This window comes from Podarcis gaigeae (genome assembly GCF_964106915.1).
Source record: "Podarcis gaigeae genome assembly, chromosome: 1".
NCBI lineage: Eukaryota > Metazoa > Chordata > Lepidosauria > Squamata > Lacertidae > Podarcis > Podarcis gaigeae.
The window spans coordinates 77,451,730-77,472,216 of NC_139678.1; the positions used below are offsets into that span (position 1 = coordinate 77,451,730).

General features: G+C 42.6%; 2 protein-coding genes across 3 annotated transcripts; one reads left to right on the forward strand and one right to left on the reverse strand.

Moving 5' to 3' along the window:
• The first annotated feature begins 41 nt into the window (after nucleotides 1-41).
• GATD1 (glutamine amidotransferase class 1 domain containing 1) lies at nucleotides 42-8,563 on the forward strand. 2 transcript variants are annotated; one of them, XM_083698593.1, is made up of 8 exons: nucleotides 42-446; nucleotides 1,492-1,568; nucleotides 2,912-3,017; nucleotides 5,004-5,111; nucleotides 5,687-5,781; nucleotides 6,508-6,601; nucleotides 7,348-7,459; nucleotides 7,801-8,563. In XM_083698593.1, the coding sequence occupies exons 1-8, from the start codon at nucleotides 320-322 to the stop codon at nucleotides 7,808-7,810; spliced, it is 729 nt and encodes a 242-aa protein (XP_083554719.1). In that variant the 5' UTR covers nucleotides 42-319; the 3' UTR covers nucleotides 7,811-8,563. The 2 variants fall into 2 exon arrangements, with proteins under 2 accessions (XP_083554719.1, XP_083554720.1); XM_083698594.1 differs by having other exon boundaries at nucleotides 7,804-8,563.
• Nucleotides 8,564-9,240: 677 nt separating this feature from the next.
• Nucleotides 9,241-19,280, reverse strand: TALDO1 (transaldolase 1). The gene is made up of 8 exons (XM_083698333.1): nucleotides 18,999-19,280; nucleotides 13,905-14,028; nucleotides 13,488-13,595; nucleotides 12,513-12,644; nucleotides 11,445-11,620; nucleotides 10,870-11,067; nucleotides 9,920-10,065; nucleotides 9,241-9,518 (listed from the first exon to the last, which is right to left on the reverse strand). Exons 1-8 carry the CDS (start codon nucleotides 19,093-19,095, stop codon nucleotides 9,486-9,488), a joined length of 1,014 nt encoding a protein of 337 aa, XP_083554459.1. The 5' UTR covers nucleotides 19,096-19,280; the 3' UTR covers nucleotides 9,241-9,485.
• Nucleotides 19,281-20,487: the final 1,207 nt, after the last annotated feature.

Here is a 20,487-nt window from a genome sequence, read left to right on the forward strand (position 1 = left end):
ACCCTTCCTCCTCCCAGCCCTGCGTCTGCTCCGACTCCGCCTGCTTTGTTTCGGGCGCTGGAGGGATCCACCCTTGCTGCTGCCGCCTTCAAGGCATCGCACCCGCTTCCCCGCTCTGGCGGAGGGAGGAACCGCCCTGCCCCGCAGTGACGCCCCACCTGACTCTGGCCCGTCTCCCTCAGCTGCGCCAGCCTCACAGGGGCCGCGCGCATCATGGCGCCTGCGCAAGCGCAGCCTGGCGTAGCGGAGCGGGGATAGGCCTCTCTGCTTGCATTCCAGGTGCTGCTGGGCTTCCCCACCTCCGCCGGCCCGGGAGCGCATGAGAAGGCGGCCGCCGCCTGCTTCCTCTTTCCCGCGGGGAGGCTCCGCGGACGCCGCCGCCGCCACCATGTCGGAGAGGCTCAGCAAGCCGACGTGCCTCATCGTGGCCAGCGCGGCCGCAGCAGGTGAGAGGCGGGCAGAGCGAGCTCGGGTGGGCGGGCGCCCCTCTGAGCTTTTTATCTCCTCGGCTCACCCTGAGGCGGAGACGGAGCTGCGCGGGGCTTCTGCTCGGAGGACCCGGGGGTGGCGGGATGGAGGCGCCCGAGGGAGGCTGCGGGGAGCCAACCCACGCCAGCGGCATTCCCATTTCTGCAGGGCGGGGCGAGGTCACCTTGTCATTTCTCTATTGTTATCATCATTGTTGTTGTCCGTCGCGGAAGAGTTGTAGGAGCCCTGGCAAAATAAACAATTTAAAATAAAATAAAATTGCAACCCTAAACGGGAGAGGGGAGGCCGGGCCTGCCTTCCTGCACAAGCAAACATGGCAATCCTTTTTTTTGTATTGTAACAATCCGGAACACCTGCCATACTCTCATTCTGGTACTCTTAGTCTCCGATACGAGCCTGAAATCCTTACTCATATTGTATGAATTGTGCCTGAAGCTGGCTTGTTGAGATTGCCCCTTACACACCACACCATACTGTACATTGAAAATGCTCTTATGCCACCTTAAACACTCGGGGAGGATCCTGGGAACTGCAGTTTGTTAAAAGATTCTGGGGATTGAAGTTCCTCTGTAAAGTCAGCCACCATAAGAGACTGGAGTTCTCTGTGTCTGTTAAGTGGTTTAGGGATACTTTGAATGTATGGTGTGGATGCAACCTACTTAATAATGCTCCCTGCCTGGAGCTCTGCTTCCCCTTTTTTTACTTTTATGATGTGGCTTTTTCTTATTGCATAGCTCTCCTGCTGCATGAAATAGTTTGTCACAATTCTTCTCTCCTGGAGTTGTAAAACTGATTAGATGTTGATGTAATTGCTTGTCTGTTTGGGGCAACTACCAGCATCCTAATCTGGTTGTCTTTTTCAATACTATTATGAATGTTGTGTATTATTAAAATGCTCCTTATAGGAGAAAAATGACCACCAGAAATAGTAGATTAGTACTGTGAAAAATGTGCACTTGAAAACAAACGAAATATGCATTTTTTTTTATTCCTGTTCTCCAGGGGTATCTGCTGATTCCTTCCTTCACTCTTTTACCCTGGCAAGCTCTGCTTTTAATCTACAGGTTGCTACTCCAGGGGTAGGTAAAAAATGTTAATACTTAACTGTGGATATTGTTGCAGTAAATTTCAGACAGTAGTGTTAGGCTCATTTAAAACAAACGGAACTTGCAAAAATCCATGAGGTTTATTCCTCGACCAGTGAAGATCATTTTTTTTGTCTCTGAAACAATTGTTGAGGGAGCTGCATCGCAGAGCAAGCAGCTCATACCTCAAAATCACATGTGTCGGTGGGAGGATTGGGTGAAGGGATTGGGCTCCAAAGATACATTCCACACAAAAACTTTCAGAATAAAGAGGTGGCCCTGGGTGCTGGGTGGAAGTGCATTAGGTTCCAAAAATGCATGGTGTTCTGCTGCCGGGTATATTGCCTTGTAACATGAGGGAAGAATGCACAAACAGTCCTTGGCTGCTGATTCTTTTTTCTTTGTAGCAGGAAGTAATTTTCATCCCCTGCTACAGAAATTGGAGCCTTACTTTCAAGAGCCAAATGTGGCTCCCCAGGAGGCCATTGGGACTCTCCCCAGGTCATACTCCTTCATTGACTTGCTTTGCGCCCTCTTTGAGCGTCTTGCCTAACTGGAATATGTCCTTCAAATCTGAAAATGTTTCTTGCTTATCTGGACAGAGGCATGGGCATCCATGGTGTATGTGTGTGTGTGTGTGATGAGACAAAAAGTACAGGTACTTTTATCCTCACTTTTTGTACAAAATTAGCCTACCGTACTTCCTGCTTTGAGTTTTTTACTCACATTCTCCCTGATAAATACCTGCAGATGCCCATGAATACAAGAGTGTATGTAGAAACTAGCGTACTGCACAAACCTATATTCTTAATATTTGATCTGCCCACTTTTGCCTCTGGCCCTGCACTCCACTGGCATGCAGCCTCCAGAAGGTAGCTCAGGTGGAAATGTGGCTTTTGCATTGAAGTTCTCCATCCCTGTACTGTTATCTTACCTGAGAGCCCTAGCCTGCTCTCTCCTCTCCCTACCTGAGGGGGGAGGGTGTCTTTCCACCATCAGATTCTACATCAGACTCTGACTTTGGAAAGAGACAGGGCAGTAAATATAGGTCTTTTAAGCGGAAACTATTAGTTTTAGGCTGTGTTATTTGGGAAAGGGAGAGGCATAGGTTTGAGCTGCAGTGCTGTTCATATGTGTAGCTTTGTGCATGTTTTACAAAATCAGAACCACTTGTTTGCATATGAATTGTCTATCTTATTTCAGTCAATCACCAATAAATGGTATGTCTTAAAAAAATGGGTGCGCTTATCAAGCCTTGCCATGTATAAACTTTTGCATTTAACTAGTCTTTCCTCACATATTTTCATTAATTGAGCTTTGAACAATGATTCTGCTAGGGAAAGTCAATTGATTTCACTGGTGTTAATGAAGCAAACATGCGTTGGATCCAGGACTTCCGAATGAAATCTTACGCAAATCCTGCCAAGCTGGAATCAACAGATGGTGAGGTATCTTTTAACTTGCAACTCAGCCAGGGTCTGTTCTCTGTACAGAAACTGTTCTTATCTACACAGTATAGTGTTCCTTGCTGCCAACTCTGTCAAACTTAAGCACTCGTTGATTTTAAATGTGATTGTTGAGCATGTGCTGAGAATGATGCTATTACTGTTTCTTTTGCATTTTTAGCAATGATTTAGATAGAAAGTTTTTTTTTCTGTTTGCCACAATCTCAAGACCTCTCTTGTATTTGTGACAGAGAGCATTCAGATATGATAGGGAACTATGGTTTCCTTCTAGGGACGCGGGTGGCGCTGTGGGTAAAACCTCAGCACCTAGGACTTGCCGATCATCAGGTCGGCGGTTCGAATCCCCGCGGCGGGGTGTGCTCCCGTTGCTCGGTCCCAGCACCTGCCAACCTAGCAGTTCGAAAGCACCCCCGGGTGCAAGTAGATAAATAGGGACTGCTTACTAGCGGGAAGGTAAACGGCGTTTCCGTGTGCTGCGCTGGCTCGCCAGATGCAGCTTTGTCACGCTGGCCACGTGACCCGGAAGTGTCTTCGGACAGCGCTGGCCCCCGGCCTCTTAAGCGAGATGGGCGCGCAACCCCAGAGTCCGACACGACTGGCCCGTATGGGCAGGGGTACCTTTACCTTTACCTTTATGGTTTCCTTCTACGACAGTAAACCATGGCAGATCTTTGGCTCACACATTCCTTCCTCCACTCCTTTGCATCCAAGAGGAAATGGAAAGGTAGCACTTTCACTTTTAAACTGACAGCAGTTTCCTGTGATATCTAAGCTTGGCGAACTGTGGTTTATTTCAACTGTAACTTGTGATAACAAACCAGGATCAAAGAGTGGTTTGGGATCCTGGCTTGTTTTCAAACTATAGCTTGAACAAACATTGTTCAGCTCCCTGAGGGAACTGTGGTTAGTTTAAAATATTTTTGCAATATGGTTGCAAAGGAAATGGTGATGGGAGGGTGCCTTAAACCCAAGGCTCACCATGGTTTCCCATTGCATCTGAATTGACATTTTTCTGCCAGTGACCTACCAGATCACTTTGGGGAGGAACAAGACCTGAAATAGGAGCATAAATCCTCGTAAGGCAGCCCCCTCCATAATGTTGCCTCTCATTTTTATTTGATGGGCAATTGGTTTGTCTGTAGTTTTCAGACGCAAACATGGCCATGAGCAGTTTTCAGACATTCTGTCCTGTTTCAGTGTGACCTCAAAACAGAAAACATTGGGGCGAAAGGGAATCTAGCCTGCTCTTAATAGTTTCGGAGTGTGGTCAATAGAGCCCATTCCAATGTTTTCTTGAACAGGCCCCTTCCAATTACCCCATAATGAAGAATCATTCCTGCGTGCACTTAGAGATAGTGTTGCTGTGGGAACAATGCTGCCTGTGAAAGGGACACAGTGGGGAAGGAGAGCAGCAACTATTCTTCTGAAGTCAGCTGCAGGGTTGTTTCCAAAGCTGTCCTCTTGCACCTTGTTGCACCCTGGAGGCTGTGGTTGGTTTGGAGTAAATGGCTCTACCCCTCATTCCAGGTATGGTAATCCCCTTGATGGGCAGAACAGGGAAAAGGTGGAACAACTCTTTACACCTTCAAAATCACACCTGCCGTTGGAGCAGGTAAAGTAAGAGCCAGGTCACTGGGGGCAATGAATATGGGAGAGGGGTCATACATGTATTTGTAGAAAGGCACTGTTCCTGTAGTGCCAACTCCAGGAATACTGGTTTGGGGGAATGAAGGGGAAGGCAAAGGCCATTATTAGGAGAGCAAGGATTTAATTTGCACATTATAGGACTTCAGTGACTAAAAGCTGGGGGGTGAATGGGGTTGCATGAAATATTTTGGGGTGTACCCGCTAACACATGGAGTCATCTCTGCCAGCCTGTCAACCTTGATAAACCTTTAGCTGGTTTTGAAATAAACAGAACTTGCAAGTGCCGTAAGCTTCTTTGCTGCTTCTTCCTCCCTAGGTGCCAGATACCATGCTTTGTTGATCCCAGACTGTCCTGGTGCCATGGTGGATCTGGCAAACAGTGGTTACTTAGCTAGAATATTGCAGCATTTCAGCTCTGAAAACAGTAAGTAAACCTCCTTGGGGATTTATGCTTTATTCTGTACACTTTGTGCATCTTAGACTGGGAAGCATATAAACTGCTAAGACTAATTAAGATCTCTCTTCCTGGTAGGGGTGAACATCCAGGAGGCCTTAAGGAAAATTTTGATAATGTGGATACAGTAGCAAACTAGTGCAAACTCAGTCCAGTAACATAAGAACAATTGTAGCCAGTTTAGAACCTAACATTGTGGATGTGCATCGCTTAATCTACAAATACCAACACTGAACCTCTTTCCACTTCTTTTTTACACAGCCCCTCCCCCCAGCAATGTTTGCTATCAGTCAAATCTCAGTCATTCTGAGTGGTTCAGATTTGGAGAACCTGTGGCCCTCGAAATATTGTTGTGATTATAGTTCCAACATCTCTGTTCATTGGTCATGCTGGCTGGGGCTAATAGGAGTTGGACTGCATCACAGAAATACCTGAAGTCAGTTAGATGGGAAGAATATTTTGTAGCATTTTGAACTTCTTGGGGGGGAAAGCAGTTGTAATTTTTCTGAATAGGGATTTTTAGATGAAGCTGTTTTTCTTTGTAGAACCCATATGTGCTGTTGGACATGGAGCTGCCGCCTTATGCTGTGCCACAAATGAGGACAAATCCTGGGTATTTCAGGAATACAGCTTAACAGGTGTAGGTGCAGTATGTTTAAGCAAATCACGACTTTTCATATATCACTCTTCTAAAACTCAAGTTTCTGTTCTGATGAGTCCCGTAAGAAGTAGCCTTTGTCTTCATTTTATATGTGGATTTCCCCTTGGGCTTCCCAGATTGCAACCACAGATCTGCTCCAAGCCTTTTATAGTAGTCTGTTTTCAGTGAAGCCAAGCACATATTTACTGGCGTTTAATTCAGGGTCACTGCAAGGTGAAATGACTGATAAAGTTGTATTTATTTACCTAAAAAAAAAAAAAAAAAAGCCAAAAGACTCCTCAAAGCAATTTAGAAAAATAATCTCAATAAGATCACAGTATAATCAATACAAACATAGCCATATGCATTTTGTAGTTTTAAATACTAACTGTGAGGGAAACCATGTACTTAAATTTTCTGTTGACATGCCAGCAGTGGGATAGAAAGGTGCATGTTTACTGAAATAACTTTATTTTATGCTCAGGTATAAAAGGAGTGTTATGAACTATTGCAGGGATAGGCTTTAAAATTAAGTCCTGTGACCCACTAATGTGTTTTGTGTGGTTTGATCCTGTGTCTTGGTTAGGAACTGCTTGTCTGGATCAGACTGAGGTCAACCTAGTCCTGTATTTCTGCAAGAATCTAGTCAAGGTGTTGGGTAGCCCACTGAAAACAGTATCTTCCTCTATGTGTTTTGTGACATATTTATTTTCTTGTATCTTCCAGCCCTGTGTGTATGAACTAATAAGACTGCCTAGTTTTGCCAGTTTGCCTATTATCTTTGAGGACTTTGCAAAAGATTCTGGAGCTATCTATAGCGGTATGTCATTTAAGGCTCTGTTCCCACAGGTTTTTAATCAGTAGTTGATTAAGTAAATGTGATCAAGAAATGCTTGGGCTCTACTGTATTAATGCAAAATCTAATGCAGATGTAAGAACTTAAAATGGAAGTTAGAAAATGCTTGTCAAAATTTCTCATTAAAACATTCAGCAACATGGAAGCAATAACAGCCCAGCATTCCACAGTAAATCTCCCAACCTTGGAGATTTCAGTCTTTGCCACTGACCATCTCAGAAATGAAGTCAAGCTTGTTCATGAGTGGAATCTGAATGCCCTGCTGGAGAGCCCTCTAGTGATCCTTAATGTTGTTGCAGGCAGAAGTTAAGATCCACTGTGTTCTTATATACCCTCAGCATGCTCTTGCACACAATTGTGCAATATTTTAAAAGATTAATAGGAAAATTTCATTCTATTTGTTTCAAACACTAAGGAGAGGGAAAGACAAGCACAAGAGTCACTGTGGCTCACATGGAATAATCTAAATCATAATCTGAGCCTGGCCAATGTTATAGATATCCCTATAATTGCTTGGGTTTTACAAGTCACAAAGGACAATAAAAATGGTTTGTAAGAGATTGAAAAAACAACAACAAATCAACTTATTAGGAAGATGAAATTAAATCGATAAACAGCAGTGTGTGTATACTTGTGTATAGTTTTTCTTAAGTGTCAGAGAAATGGAGGTTGTAGTATGTAAATGACATGAATATTTTCTCCCAATACAGCCAGCAAAGCAGATGCAGTGCATATTGTATTGGACAGACACCTTGTCACTGGACAGAATGAAAATTCTACAGTCGCAGCTGTCCAGAACCTTATTTTTCTTTGCAATGGCAGGTAAGAAAAGGTGGGGGAAGTTTCAGTAAAATTTTGTGCCACTGCCGACATAGCCCTTCAGTTCTGGAGTATTCTAGCTAATGTGTGTATGTCTGAGAGGGGGAGACTAGTTTTATATTAAGAATTAAAATTTTATTTGGTTACAGCTAGCTAAACTCAACCTTCAAAGAAAAAATGAATCTAGTAGTTTCATTTTTTAAAATAACCTGGTCAATTATGGATAAGTAGATGAAGCAGATATCTGATACTTAGCTGCTTGGTTTTTTTCTAGCAAATTATTACTGTAGTTTAGATGTGAGCTGTTTACAGTGATCTAACTATTATGTTCTACTTTCATTCAGCAGAAAATGATGGTGCTCTTTGTAAATGGGATGAATAGTCGTCTTCGACTTTGAGAAATGGAAAGGAGAATACTGCACAGTTGTAAGGATGGGGACTGTAAATCATGTGGTAAAAACCTTAATTGAACTATGTTTTCCTGTTTTTTTGAAAAACATTGTTCCATCTTGTGTTAATACAGATTCTTAAAAGCCTGGTTGAAAAGTAACATGAAATACCATGGTTTGCAGCTCTGTCAACAGCTGAACACCTGAATTAGATATTTTTGAAGCTATTACTTTGTTAGTTATCCATGTGTCCAAATCCTCATCCTTGTGCCAGGACTATATGGTATTATGTTATCGTTAATTGCCGCAACTGTAAACTAACAATACAAAGTAAAGTATTTGTTACACTTTCACCTAGGAGTTTTGAGTTTGATGGCAGGTGCTAAAAAGACTGCTGTATTGAGATTACCTGAAAGTTAAAATAAGCTTCAGTTCAGTAAACTACAAAAATTATTCTAGATAATGTCAACTCAACTTTTTTTTTAAGGCAAAGACCACGAAGATTCTTATAAAGTGGAAATACAACAATTGAATGGAAAGGCATTTGGTCTTGTGGCTGTGGTGTGTGTGCTGGTTGGTTCGCTTAATGCTTTTCAAGATAATTTGATTTAGTTTTTTTGTAGCACCCATGATTGTACAAGTCCATTTTTTTATGACCACAGAAGTTAGAGAAGCTGTTGAAGTTGGACTCAATAAATATAATTTCACCCTCTTAAAAGTTTGTAGTGTAAGGACTTTTGCCTGTAGCTGATCAGAATTGTAATAGGCAACATCTAGAAGGCTTCAAATTGGCAAAGGCTGGTTTGAAGTAACATGTAATATAGCTGTTTCACAAAATGATTAGACAAATGCTCTTCTTAGCTGCTAGTAGCAGCTTGGCCATGTTTTTTTGTGAAATTAATTTTAATTTACCTGTTAAGGCTGGCTTAGGTATTGTAAACCATGTATAGACTACAGGGCAGATTTCTAGTCATACAATATTCTGGCACTATACCAAGCCACCATTTGAATTTCCAAACATGAGGTTTACACTACAGCTACGTACCTAAGTGCTGCATTCCTAAGAGATCAAATTCTCATCAATTCAGACATCAAATCATGATTACAATTACAGTTTGCAAGTCTCACTTCAAACCATAATGATCCTTAATCATTGCTTATTCAAGTTCATTTGGTACAGCTAGGTTAGTAATCATAATTGTATGTAAGGAAACAAACAAACATCTTGCTTAGCGCTATGACTCCATCCATAGGAATAAAGTCTTCAGCTATTTTGATGAGAATTCTTCAACATACTTCCTGCATTATGGTAAGTGTAGGCAAGATCAACTTATCCTTTCTACGAAGTAGGAATGAAACATCATACCTATTACTTAGTACAAATACGTGAAAGCATTGTTGTACCACAATAATTTTATTATTACCACTACCACCATCATTTTGAAGGGAAACCCTTCCAGTCAATTGGTCCTTTAGTCATCTGCAAATCCCCCCACAGCAGTATCAATTTTGATATAGAAAAGTGCCAAACACACTGAGAATATGTTAAGTTTGCAAAATCATATAAAAAGCCTGGAATACAGAAAATCCATTCATATGCAGCTTGTACAGCCATACATCTTCCAAGAAGTTTGGCATGCCTACTTTCCATTTGCAGCATTGAACATTCGTTCCTAAGAGAAGAAGAAAAAATTCAAGCATTTAACAGAAGGCAAATCATATGAAACGTCCAGAAAATAGTTTCACATGTGTGTTTTCAACTTGTATAATTGAAAAACAGTATGGATTAGGCTTTAATAGATCTCGTCAATTTAATACTGATTTTATCAACATTTTATACTGCTTTATATAATAAAGCACTGTTTAAATTCAGTATTCTATATGGATATTGACAGTTCTAAACAATAATGCTAATCTCTAATATCCAGTTAGTCTTATGGAATTATCATGTTTTAATCATCTCCATTGGTAAACAGAAATGAAACTGAAACAGAAGCTGCAAATAAGCCACATTCTTATATGACCTAATGTATAGCAGACTGTAAGAAGATAAAACCCATTTAAATAATGTTACCTTTATCATCTGCTCCAATTTAACTGCATCAGCAGCAAACTTTCTGATTCCATCAGACAACTTCTCCACAGCCATTTGGTCCTCATTATGGAGCCAACGGAATGTCTTCTCATCCAGATGGATCTTCTTCAGGTCAGATGCTTGAGCTGAAATGAAGAATGCACAAAGCTACTGAATCTTAGAAATCTAGCAGGCTATTTGGATAGAACAGCTCTTAATGGGTGCGGAGTCCTTTTCACAAAATCACTAAATGCTAAGACAGCAATTGGTGCTGCTCAACTTTGCACAGCACCCACAGCAATGTTTATTCTGAACTCTTACAGAAATCAAGCTCTGGGGTCTATTAGAGTAAAGGTAAAGGTACCCCTGCCCGTACGGGCCAGTCGTGTCCGACTCTGGGGTTGTGCGCCCATCTCGCTTAAGAGGCCGGGGGCCAGCGCTGTCCGGAGACACTTCCGGGTCACGTGGCCAGCGTGACAAGCTGCATCTGGCGAGCCAGCACAGCACACGGAAACGCCGTTTACCTTCCCGCTAGTAAGCGGTCCCTATTTATCTACTTGCACCCGGGGGTGCTTTCGAACTGCTAGGTTGGCAGGGGCTGGGACCAAGCAATGGGAGCTCACCCCGCCGCAAGGATTCGAACCGCCGACCTGACGATCGGCAAGTCCTAGGTGCTGAGGTTTTACCCACAGGGCCACCAGTGTCCCTAAATCTATTAGATTACAATCCCTCTGATGCCGGAGTCTACATGGAGTCACAGCCCCTTAAAATGCTTCAAAGATATATACGGTGATAAGGAATATCTTAATTGATTTACCCTGTAATGTAGAAGTCAACCCTTAAACACATGAAGGACATTGTAATGAACAATATTGTCACCCTACTTAATCATCCTTAGTAAAATAATTTGCAAGACTATCACACACAATATATAAAAGAAGACAACCTACCATCTTTGACACTGAGCATCGGGGTTAGCTTGCTGGTATCTTTACTGAGCTCTCCCAGAAGCTTTGGTGAAATGGTGAGAAAGTCACAACCAGTCAGTGCTTTGATTTCTCCAGTGTTTCGAAATGAAGCTCCCATCACAATAGTTTTATAGCCAAACTTTTTGTAGTAATGGTAGATTTTAGTGACACTTTTCACACCTATAAAAGAATATGGAGTAGGGTGTTTTTTTTATTAAAAAATAATACGAATTAAAATTACTTAGCCTTGAAGAAACTCTCAGACCTCAACTCTTTTTTAAAAAAAAACAACTTCCTCTTAAAAAACTAAGCATTTAGGCTTGAGTGTGTTAAAATCTTAGTATGTTTGGGCTTGAGTGTGTTAAAATCTTAGTATGTTTGGGCTTGAGTGTGTTAAAATCTTAGTATGTTTGGGCTTGAGTGTGTTAAAATCTTAGTATGTTTGGGCTTGAGTGTTAAAATCTTAATATGTTTGGGCTTGAGTGTGTTAAAATCTTAATATGTTTGGGCTTGAGTGTGTTAAAATCTTAATATGTTTGTCACAGTCAATCAATTACCTGGGTCTTCTGATGGCTCGTATGTTTTCTTGTCTGTATTTGCTACATGCCAATCCAGAATACGCCCAACAAAAGGAGAAATGAGGGTGACTCCTGCTTCTGCACAGGCAACAGCCTGAGCAAAGGAAAACAGCAAGGTCAAGTTGCAGTGGATCCCATGCTGCTCTTCCAGAACCCTGTTAAAAGACACAGCCTTAGAAGAGAATTGCTCCCCCCACCAACTATAATTATACTGCTGGAAAAAAAAAATTACTACATACATACATTTTCAAATTACTAACTTTTAGAAATTTTTGATTTGTCAGTATTTACCCCACAAAAAACAACCTCCAGCTCTGACAATCTAGTTTCATATCAGAAACTGAATTACAGGTGTTTCAGTCTGGATAGGAGCAGGCCCCTGAAAATAAGAGGTGACTGCTTAGTATTAGATTACAATGGTACCTCGCAAGACGAATGCCTCGGAAGACGAAAAACTCGCAAGACGAAAGAGTTTTTCGTTTTTTGAGTTGCATCGCAAGACGATTTTCCCTTTTTTAAAATAAGATATTTATTAACATTTCATAATAAAAAAGAAACACAAACAAAAAGAAATAACAAAAATACAAAACTAAAAACAATTAAAAAACACATAAAATTCCATTTACTTATTTTCTTATAACTTACTTTCCAGACCTCCTCATACCTCCCCTTTTTGTATTCCAATTTAAGTTATTAATTCAGCAAACCCTCACCATTAATTTTCACTTAATTTTCAACCCTTCCCCCCCAATTATCTTAAACATTACAGCTGAAAACCACTTACTTTCTAACCAACGTCATTCTGACATTCATTAATTTTACAATATTTCCCTAGATAGTCCTTAAATTTCTTCCAGTCTTCTTCTGCCGACTCTGCAAGACGATTTTCCCTATGGGCTTGCTTCGCAAGACGAAACGTCTTGCGAGTTTGTTTCCTTTTTCTTAAAACCAGGGTGCATCCGTGCTTCGCAAGACAAAAAATCCGCAAGACGAGGTACCACTGTATGTTGCATCTATACTGCATTAACGCATAACACACAAACTTACTTGGCAGCCTGAATGCCCTCCCATGTTGATGACAGCTTGATGAGGATGCGATCTTTACTAATTCCTGCTTCTTTATAAAGATCTATGAAGTGTCTGGCCTTCTTCACCATGCCTTCCTTGTCAAAAGACAACCTTTAAACCAAAGAATTTTTTTTAAATGTGCAAGCATTCATCTTTTTTTTTTTTTTTTTAGTTTACTGTATAGTATTTCTCCATTAATCATGGGTAGTAGCTCATGGTAGTAGGTAGAAAATCATTTGGCATTAATGTGTTTAAGCTTGAAGTGTTACAAATCTATTGGTTTGTATTTGTGTGGAGATGAGACCTTAGCGCATAACTGGACTTGTGACCAGGTTCTTGTTAAATGTTTTGTTATTTTGGAAAAAGAAACAAATGGTGCCTCTGAATTTTCTGGGATTTCCTCTGTCCAGCTAAACACACTCTTTTTAACACAAAAATACTGAGCAGAATAATTTGTCAAGTCAGCACTTACCCTTATGTGGCAATGTCTATTTTGCTGTTTATACCCATGTTAGGAGCACATCTTTACAATGTGTGTACTCATGGCAATATGGTGTGCAGGCACCTTTCTACTAATTCTAGTATGTATGTATGTATGTTCTATACATACATGTTCTACATATTCTATAAAAGCAATAGCATAAATAAGATCACCAACATAAATAACAAACAGCTTAGGACAGGGCTGGCAAGCATCTTATTCACAAAGGCCTTTCTTTAAAAAACACCTCCAAGAGCTTCACCACACGGCAGAAGATCATGGTGGTAGTGAAGGCATGAGCAAGAACTCCAGAGCTTAGGCATGATTACCGAGAAGGCCCTCCTCCCATTAGTCCCAACAAGGAATTATGCCAAGATTGATTACACAAGAGGGGCTCAGCTGAGGAACTGCTGAGCAGCCGGGTTCCTTTATTTTAAGGCAGAGACCTAGAAGGCAATTCAGGAGACACACACCTTGCATCTACTTCTGTGGACACACGACCAGGTATCCTCTTCAGTATTTCTGCCCCAAACAATATAAAAAGCTTGTCACAAGCATTTTTAACTTGGTCATCTTCTGACCTGGAAATAAACGATCACAAGAGAGAATAATGAATATCCAGGAAAAAGAATGATTATGTGATGATAATGTCCCAAAAAAATTGGCCACAGCTCAATTGGGAATGGCTAATTGTTTGAACTATGGTTTAGTCTTGGTTTCTGATAGCCATAACCTTTTCTTGGAGGGAGATGACATGCCGTTAAATTACAATACAGGAGGGCCAGAAGAAAATACACAATGGTACCATCATGAGGGGTCATAGCTGCCAAGTCTGAATATGAATACACTTACCCACCATGTTCCCTTTGACAGAATACTAATGGACTTACCCACCAAGTTTCCTCCCATATGCAATAGCATCTTCCACCAGTTGCTGGTAGGATGGCATCTGGGCTGCAGCAAGTATCAAAGAAGGGTTGGTGGTGGCATCTAGAGGCTTATACTCCTCAATAGCTATGGGAGACAAAAGCAATCAGGAAAAAAAACCTGGTTGGCTAGCATGACAATAATTTGTTTTAAAGATGGGATAGGGTGGAGTAAACTTAGCTAATTTGCTATTCCAGAACCATAATCTTGTTAATAACAATTAAGCAGATGCCAAGTTTGGGAATCAATTAGTCAGATTGCTGTTCAAAGCGTGACTGAACCCCACAGTGACTAAGAATTGGAAGCTTAGTTCTCAAATGGCAAACATAAGCTGTACCACTTTTAGACTGCAGGTAGGGGCATCATATGCCAGAATGCTTCTCCATACAAAAAACACAGCATGACTTCAAATTCTATGCCTTGTTCAGGACAGTTTGGTATACCAGTCTAAAGGCACAACCCTGACTCCCAAATACATCAATTAGGATAGGTTAGGATGTGGTGTATCTCCCTAGGCCCCAGCTGAGCTGGTGTAAATAATTCACCTTGGTGTAAATACTTGCACCAGGCAGAGGGAAAGCCCTGTTAGCATAGGTCTTGAAAATATCAAAGACAATAGTGAGGTGTGTGTCAAGGGCACAGAATGGACAAAGAGGGAAGAGGAATGAACAAAGTTCTGTTGCTCCATCCCTTCAGTGGTCCTGCCCACAGGAAACAGGTGGCGCTGTGGTCTAAACCACTGAGCCTCTTGGGCTTGCTGATTGGAAGGTTGGCAGTTTGAATACCTGTGACTGTATGAGCTCCTGTTGCTCTGTCCCAGCTCCTGCCAGCCTAGCAGTTCAAAAGCACACCAGTGCAAGGAGATAAACAGGTACCACTGCAATGTGAAGGTAAATGGCATTTCCATGTGCTCTGGCTTCTGTCAAAGTCCTCTGTGCACCAGTAGCTGTTTAGTCATGCTGGCCACATGACCCAGAAAGCTGTCTATGGACAAACGCCAGCTCTCTCGGCTTGAAAGTGAGATGAGCCCTGCACCCCATAGTTGCCTTTGACTGGACTTAACCATCCTTTTTACCTTACCTGCCCACAGAACTCATGCAATTTACACACAGGTATAACAAACTTCATATTCGCCACATAGGAACCAACGTAAGGACAGAAAATGAAGGTTTCTACTGTTTCCTTACCATCTTGTCTCCCCCTAGCAAGGACCAGTTAATTTACATAAGAGATACAGCCACTATATCTGATGTGTGTCATTCATTACCTACAGTACTTGGTTGGGTCTGTTCTTCCCAACTGGCATCTATGGAATTACTAGTTTTAGCACAATTTTGTTAATGATCACCATTTGTTCAGAACATAGAGAAAGCAGTTGGGCTAGTGCTTACATATTTTTCTCTCAAGCATTTGGATATGAACATCCTTGAGAATCAAAATGAAGACCAACAATGAAGAAGTCAAAGTTATGCAAACTACTCAGTTTATGAACTTCCTTATTTTTGAAGAATGAGGAAGCATTACTTCCTTCATCTCCTCTTCCCTTACCTTAATACTGCATGCCATTTCCCATTTTCTGTAATACTTTATCACTCACAGATCCAGAATTCTGGCTTATACTGCATATTAGTATGCACTTTATAGTATGTAATCCCTCAGACATGTGAATGTAGAATCTAAATGCTTGATCCAACTCCTTAGATCAAGGAACAAAAATGCTTACTCATTGCAAGCTAAAGTAAACAATGTTCCACCCACTATTCATACCTCTTTGTAGCATTTCAGTTTTATTTCAGACAATAGTTATGCAGCACAACACCCAAGATTAACAAAGCAAAGTTGAACTTTGATTTTTGAAGAGATAATCCATTTTAAAGCAGAAGGGTCTTATACAGTAGTTTAGATATGGAACAACTTCAGTCTTGTGCAGTTAATGATCTGATTTCCATCACACTAAGAGGTCACCCACATTTTATGGACTTAGTGGGCACACTGTGAATTTGGAGAATGTGCTAGGAGCACCAGTCACAAAACGAGCCACTGCACTAAGCCAACCTTTGGACAGCTTGACCCAGCAGCAAAAAGGACTAGAGGAGTGAAGTGGCTGTAAGTTCCTCTCCAGGATCCAACACACTCATGTACTTGGCCTGAGCCATGATGTGACACAGCACGACATGTAAACCAAGCCAGTGAAGCCACTACATAGTAATTGAATACCTGTGGTCTACCACAATATTTTGAATGTATAAAGCAGGAGTGTATTCTTACAACCTGTTTACAAAAGAAAGATCTACCGGTATACAGTACAAGAAACCCAGCTAAAACTTTGCTACTGGTCCATTACTGGATCACAGTTTACCTTCTACCCAACCCTCTTATTGTTGTTCATCTATGTGAAAGGAACGGTATACAGAAAAATGGTCTATAGATTTCCTAAATACTAGCTCAAGTGTTTACTTTTAATGAATAAAGTAGGGAACTATGTGAAGTCTGATGGGTCTCCTAGAGTATGTAAAGCACAACTTCGAAGACACCCCCTTCCCCTCCCAAGTCGGGTAAGAATGTACAAGTCCAGAACTGATACCTGGCTAGATGGGGGCCAATAACTAGAAGCTGAATCCTTACAAGACAAAGATTCCATGGCTGGGTGGCTTCCAGGTGCAGGAAACAGGCAGACTGGATGGGGTTGCACTCCCCTAAAAAATGTAGATGCATAGTCTCGCGGTGCTTGTAGAACCATCATTGATGGAGACCCAAGTGCCCCCCAAAGCCAGCAACCTTTTACCAACTTTTGACTGATGCACCAGCTATGGCCACATGCTGGTAAGCTCAAGGATGGATAACTGTAACATGCTCTGTATGCAGCTGCTCCTTAAACTGGTGAAACCATTTTGAAAATCTGAAGGCAACAACACACTTACTAGAAGGCTGTGTTTCACATGTGAAACTACAGCTGGGTCTAACTGAAGGATAGTCATTGTAATCTGAAATGCCTTTGTACTGATAATCATCTCCAAATTACCCTAAGGACATGCCAGTTTTCTCGCCAAAGTTGCACAAGAGGCATCACAATAATGCAATATGTCCATCAACCTTTGTGACATTCTTAGCTATGTTATGCAACATTTACTGGATGAACACAGCAGCCCTCAAGCACAAAATTAGTTTTCTGTGATTGACAAATAAGTTACGGTACCCTCACCAGAAAGAGGCTACACACAATTCTGCCCATTTTGGAAGTGAGTTATTTGACAAGGCTAATTTCAATATCCCTGACACTATACATATTCAGTAGCAATGCAGGTCTAGTTTTGTTTCTGCACCTTAAGCCACTTCCTTCCCTTTCCATAATGCTTCAAATTTGAAAATACATTGTGAAACATTTCTTATTCGTTATAATGAAACTTTAACAAATTACAGCAACACAACACAGGGAATCTCCTGTCCCAGAATTTCTTATTCATAATTTTCAGGATTTTCTCCCTTCTGCATTTGCCAATTCAGTAATCATTAGCAGGATGCAGTAACCTGTTCAGTAACAGAAGATTTCAATGTCTTTCATTAGACTATTTACAAAATACACCTTGTCTGTTTAGCTCAGCTTTTATTTTGGGCTGTGCATACTTGCTATAAAAAAGGGCAAGGCTGCATTTAAGCAATTTAATTTCTGAATCAATAAATGTTGCATTTGGCAAACAGTTCTAATTTCTATGCAGCAAAGTAGTGGAATGCATACAACTCTGCCTTCAGTTATAGGATAATAATAATAATTAATAATTTATTATTTACCGGTATACCCCGCCCATCTGGCCGGGCTTCCCCAGCCACTCTGGGTGGCTTCCCAAAAAATATTAAAATACTGTAATACATCAAGCATGGATGCATTCAGATTAACTTCATTTAAAAACTTTTTTCATTACTGAAGCAATTTTTATCAGAAACTATATTTTCTGTTAATGAACAGCATACAGTACTTCATTACAACAGGCAAGAACTGAGTTGGGATTTGCAGAAAGTCATAGTGAGTGCTGGGCCAAGAACCTGCATCACAGCATCCCAGTACAACCTGCAGTTCATTGACTTGATTGATTCAATTCAAGCAAGAGGCTTTAACTTTTAGACTTGGAGCTGGTGCCCAGTGTACCTCGGCTATGAGTGATCGCCGAAAAAGGGAAGTAATTATTAAACTGGCCCAGCGTGTCGCCACTAGAGGAGAAAGGATTACCGTATATCCAAGCAAGTCGTCCTACTGAAATCATTGGCTCTTTTATTATGTTGCTAGCTTTGGCTACTTTTAAAAATATTTAATTTATACTGCATTGCTCTTCGACATAATTCAGTTTAGCAGAATTTAATGAAGATCTTGGCTCAGCAACTGCTTCCTCCACGCTCAAGAGCTAAACTGGGTCTATGGATTGCCTGCTTCCAACAATCTGAAAGCTGCAACAGCACCTACTAAACCCATGTACAAGCCTTCCGTGAGCGAGTCCATTTCAGATGTGCATGAAGTTTGCAAGAACCGAAAAAAATCCAAACACGCGCATCCCCCGCCCTAACTTTGACTCTGCCGTCTCGGGTTAGGCAGCTATGGCAGCAACCACCGAACAACTAATATGCTCCTAAACAAATGATCGAAGGCACGCGGCAGACTATGGGAGACAGGGAGCCACTTTGCCGGATTTCACTCAGGGACGCAAACCCAAAAGGGATGCAGCAGCTGAACCTATGCCCTTTCCACGACCCTTTGAGCAGCAGCGGCGGCTCGGCGTTGTTGCCTCCTCCCCAAGGAAGCAGCGCCGCCGGCTTGGCCAAGAAAGCCTCGTTAATCCAATTTGCTTCAGCTGCGTCTCCCCTTCCCGCCCGACGCCATTAGCCGGTTTCCCAGGACCCGAGGCGGAACTCTTGCACCCAAAGAAGCAGAGCGAGACCCGGCGCGTCTGCGCTGGACCGACGGCCACCGCCGCGCACCCGGCTCCTCGGAGGCATGGAAGCTTGGAGCCTCAGAGACCCCGCTGGCTCAGCCGCCGCCGCCCCCTCCTCCCTCTCGCCGCCCTCACCGTGGAAGTCCCCTGTGTCGGCCACCACCGTGGTGTGCTGCTTGAGCTGCTCCAAGGCCGACTCCATCTTCTGCCTCTTCACTGGGGAAACCGACATGGTCCACCTGCGCCTCGCGAGACCCTTTATATATTGTGCGCCCTTCGACGGAAGCGTTGGCAAGGGGCGCGCGCACTTCTTCCGCCCTTCCTCTCTCGCGGCACTCAAGGGCTGCGCGTGACAGGCGGCGCCCGAGGCGGCTTCTGCGCGCGGGGGCTACAGGTAGGGGCGGGGTCAAGAAGAGGCGCCTGCGCCTGCGCCGCGGCCGAACGGGTTTCTCCCATTCTCTTCAGCCCGCCTCCTCGAGAAAAGAGAACCAACTAAGTCGGGAAGAGGTTGCGCAAAAGGGCTCGAGTGGAAAGCGCGGGCGGGAGAGCGAGAGGCTGAGCGGCATTGCTTCAAGGTCTGCGGCCAATCGCGGGCAGCGGCTGACCGTAGGACGAGCGAATGGAGGCCGCGTGAGGAGAGGGAAGCAACCAATCGCAGGAGGGGGAGGAGGCGGCGGCGGAGAATGGGAAAAGCGGCTGCTCTCTCTCTGTGTGCGGTTTCGTCTGGGACACGTGAAGGCTCACAGCGTTGAAAAGTAGTTAAAGGAGGTGGAAGGTGGTGGAAGATCTGTCGGCGTACCTCGTGGAGTGCTCGCCTTGTTTTTCTCCTGCGACAGCCTGATCGCGGCTCGCTTGTAGCATGCGCCACACCCACCCACACCTAGAATATCATGAATTATTTACGGTAACTTCGGAATTAAAATAAATAACACGAAGCCTGAGAGAGAGTCTTATGAAGCTTGCTAATAGTCCTAGGGATTTTTTTTAAAAAACAAACATACATTAAAATTTAATTTTCTAGCCCTTTTCACTGCAAAATCATGAATTATCTCCTAAAGCTAATTTCTGTTTCAAAAACACTCAGTAGACGAACTACCTAGGCGTCTGAGCTGTGCGCGCGTGTGAACTAGACGTTAAACTCACGTATGAACACCGACGTTTACTCTGTACTCAAGGGCCTGCAAGGGAGAAGTTATGTGCTTTAAATGAATGGCTTGGATCTGCCTAACATCACTGGAATCAATGTCCCTGATTATTATGCTGCCTTCTCCCTCCCACTGACTTCACCCCTCCTAAGTACAAGGAACTGGTAGTTCTTGAAAGGACATGTGTAAAGAATTACAAATCTCTGTAGGCTCCTTCTGGCAGTTGCCTGAACATGCAAGGCACTGAAAGTGAAAAATAAGTGGCAAGCTTTGCCACTAACATCCTTGTGTACACCCCCCCACACACACACAGTGCCTACCCAAATTGCATTGCATGCAAATAGACTTCTCTGCACAATCTTCCCTGCAGACTTCCTTGTGCAACACAAGGTGAAGGCTGAGAACTGAGAAGGGGTAGAATGAGCATGCTGGAGATAGGGCTTGCTTGTGCGCCCTGTTACAGAAATTACAGGGGGGGG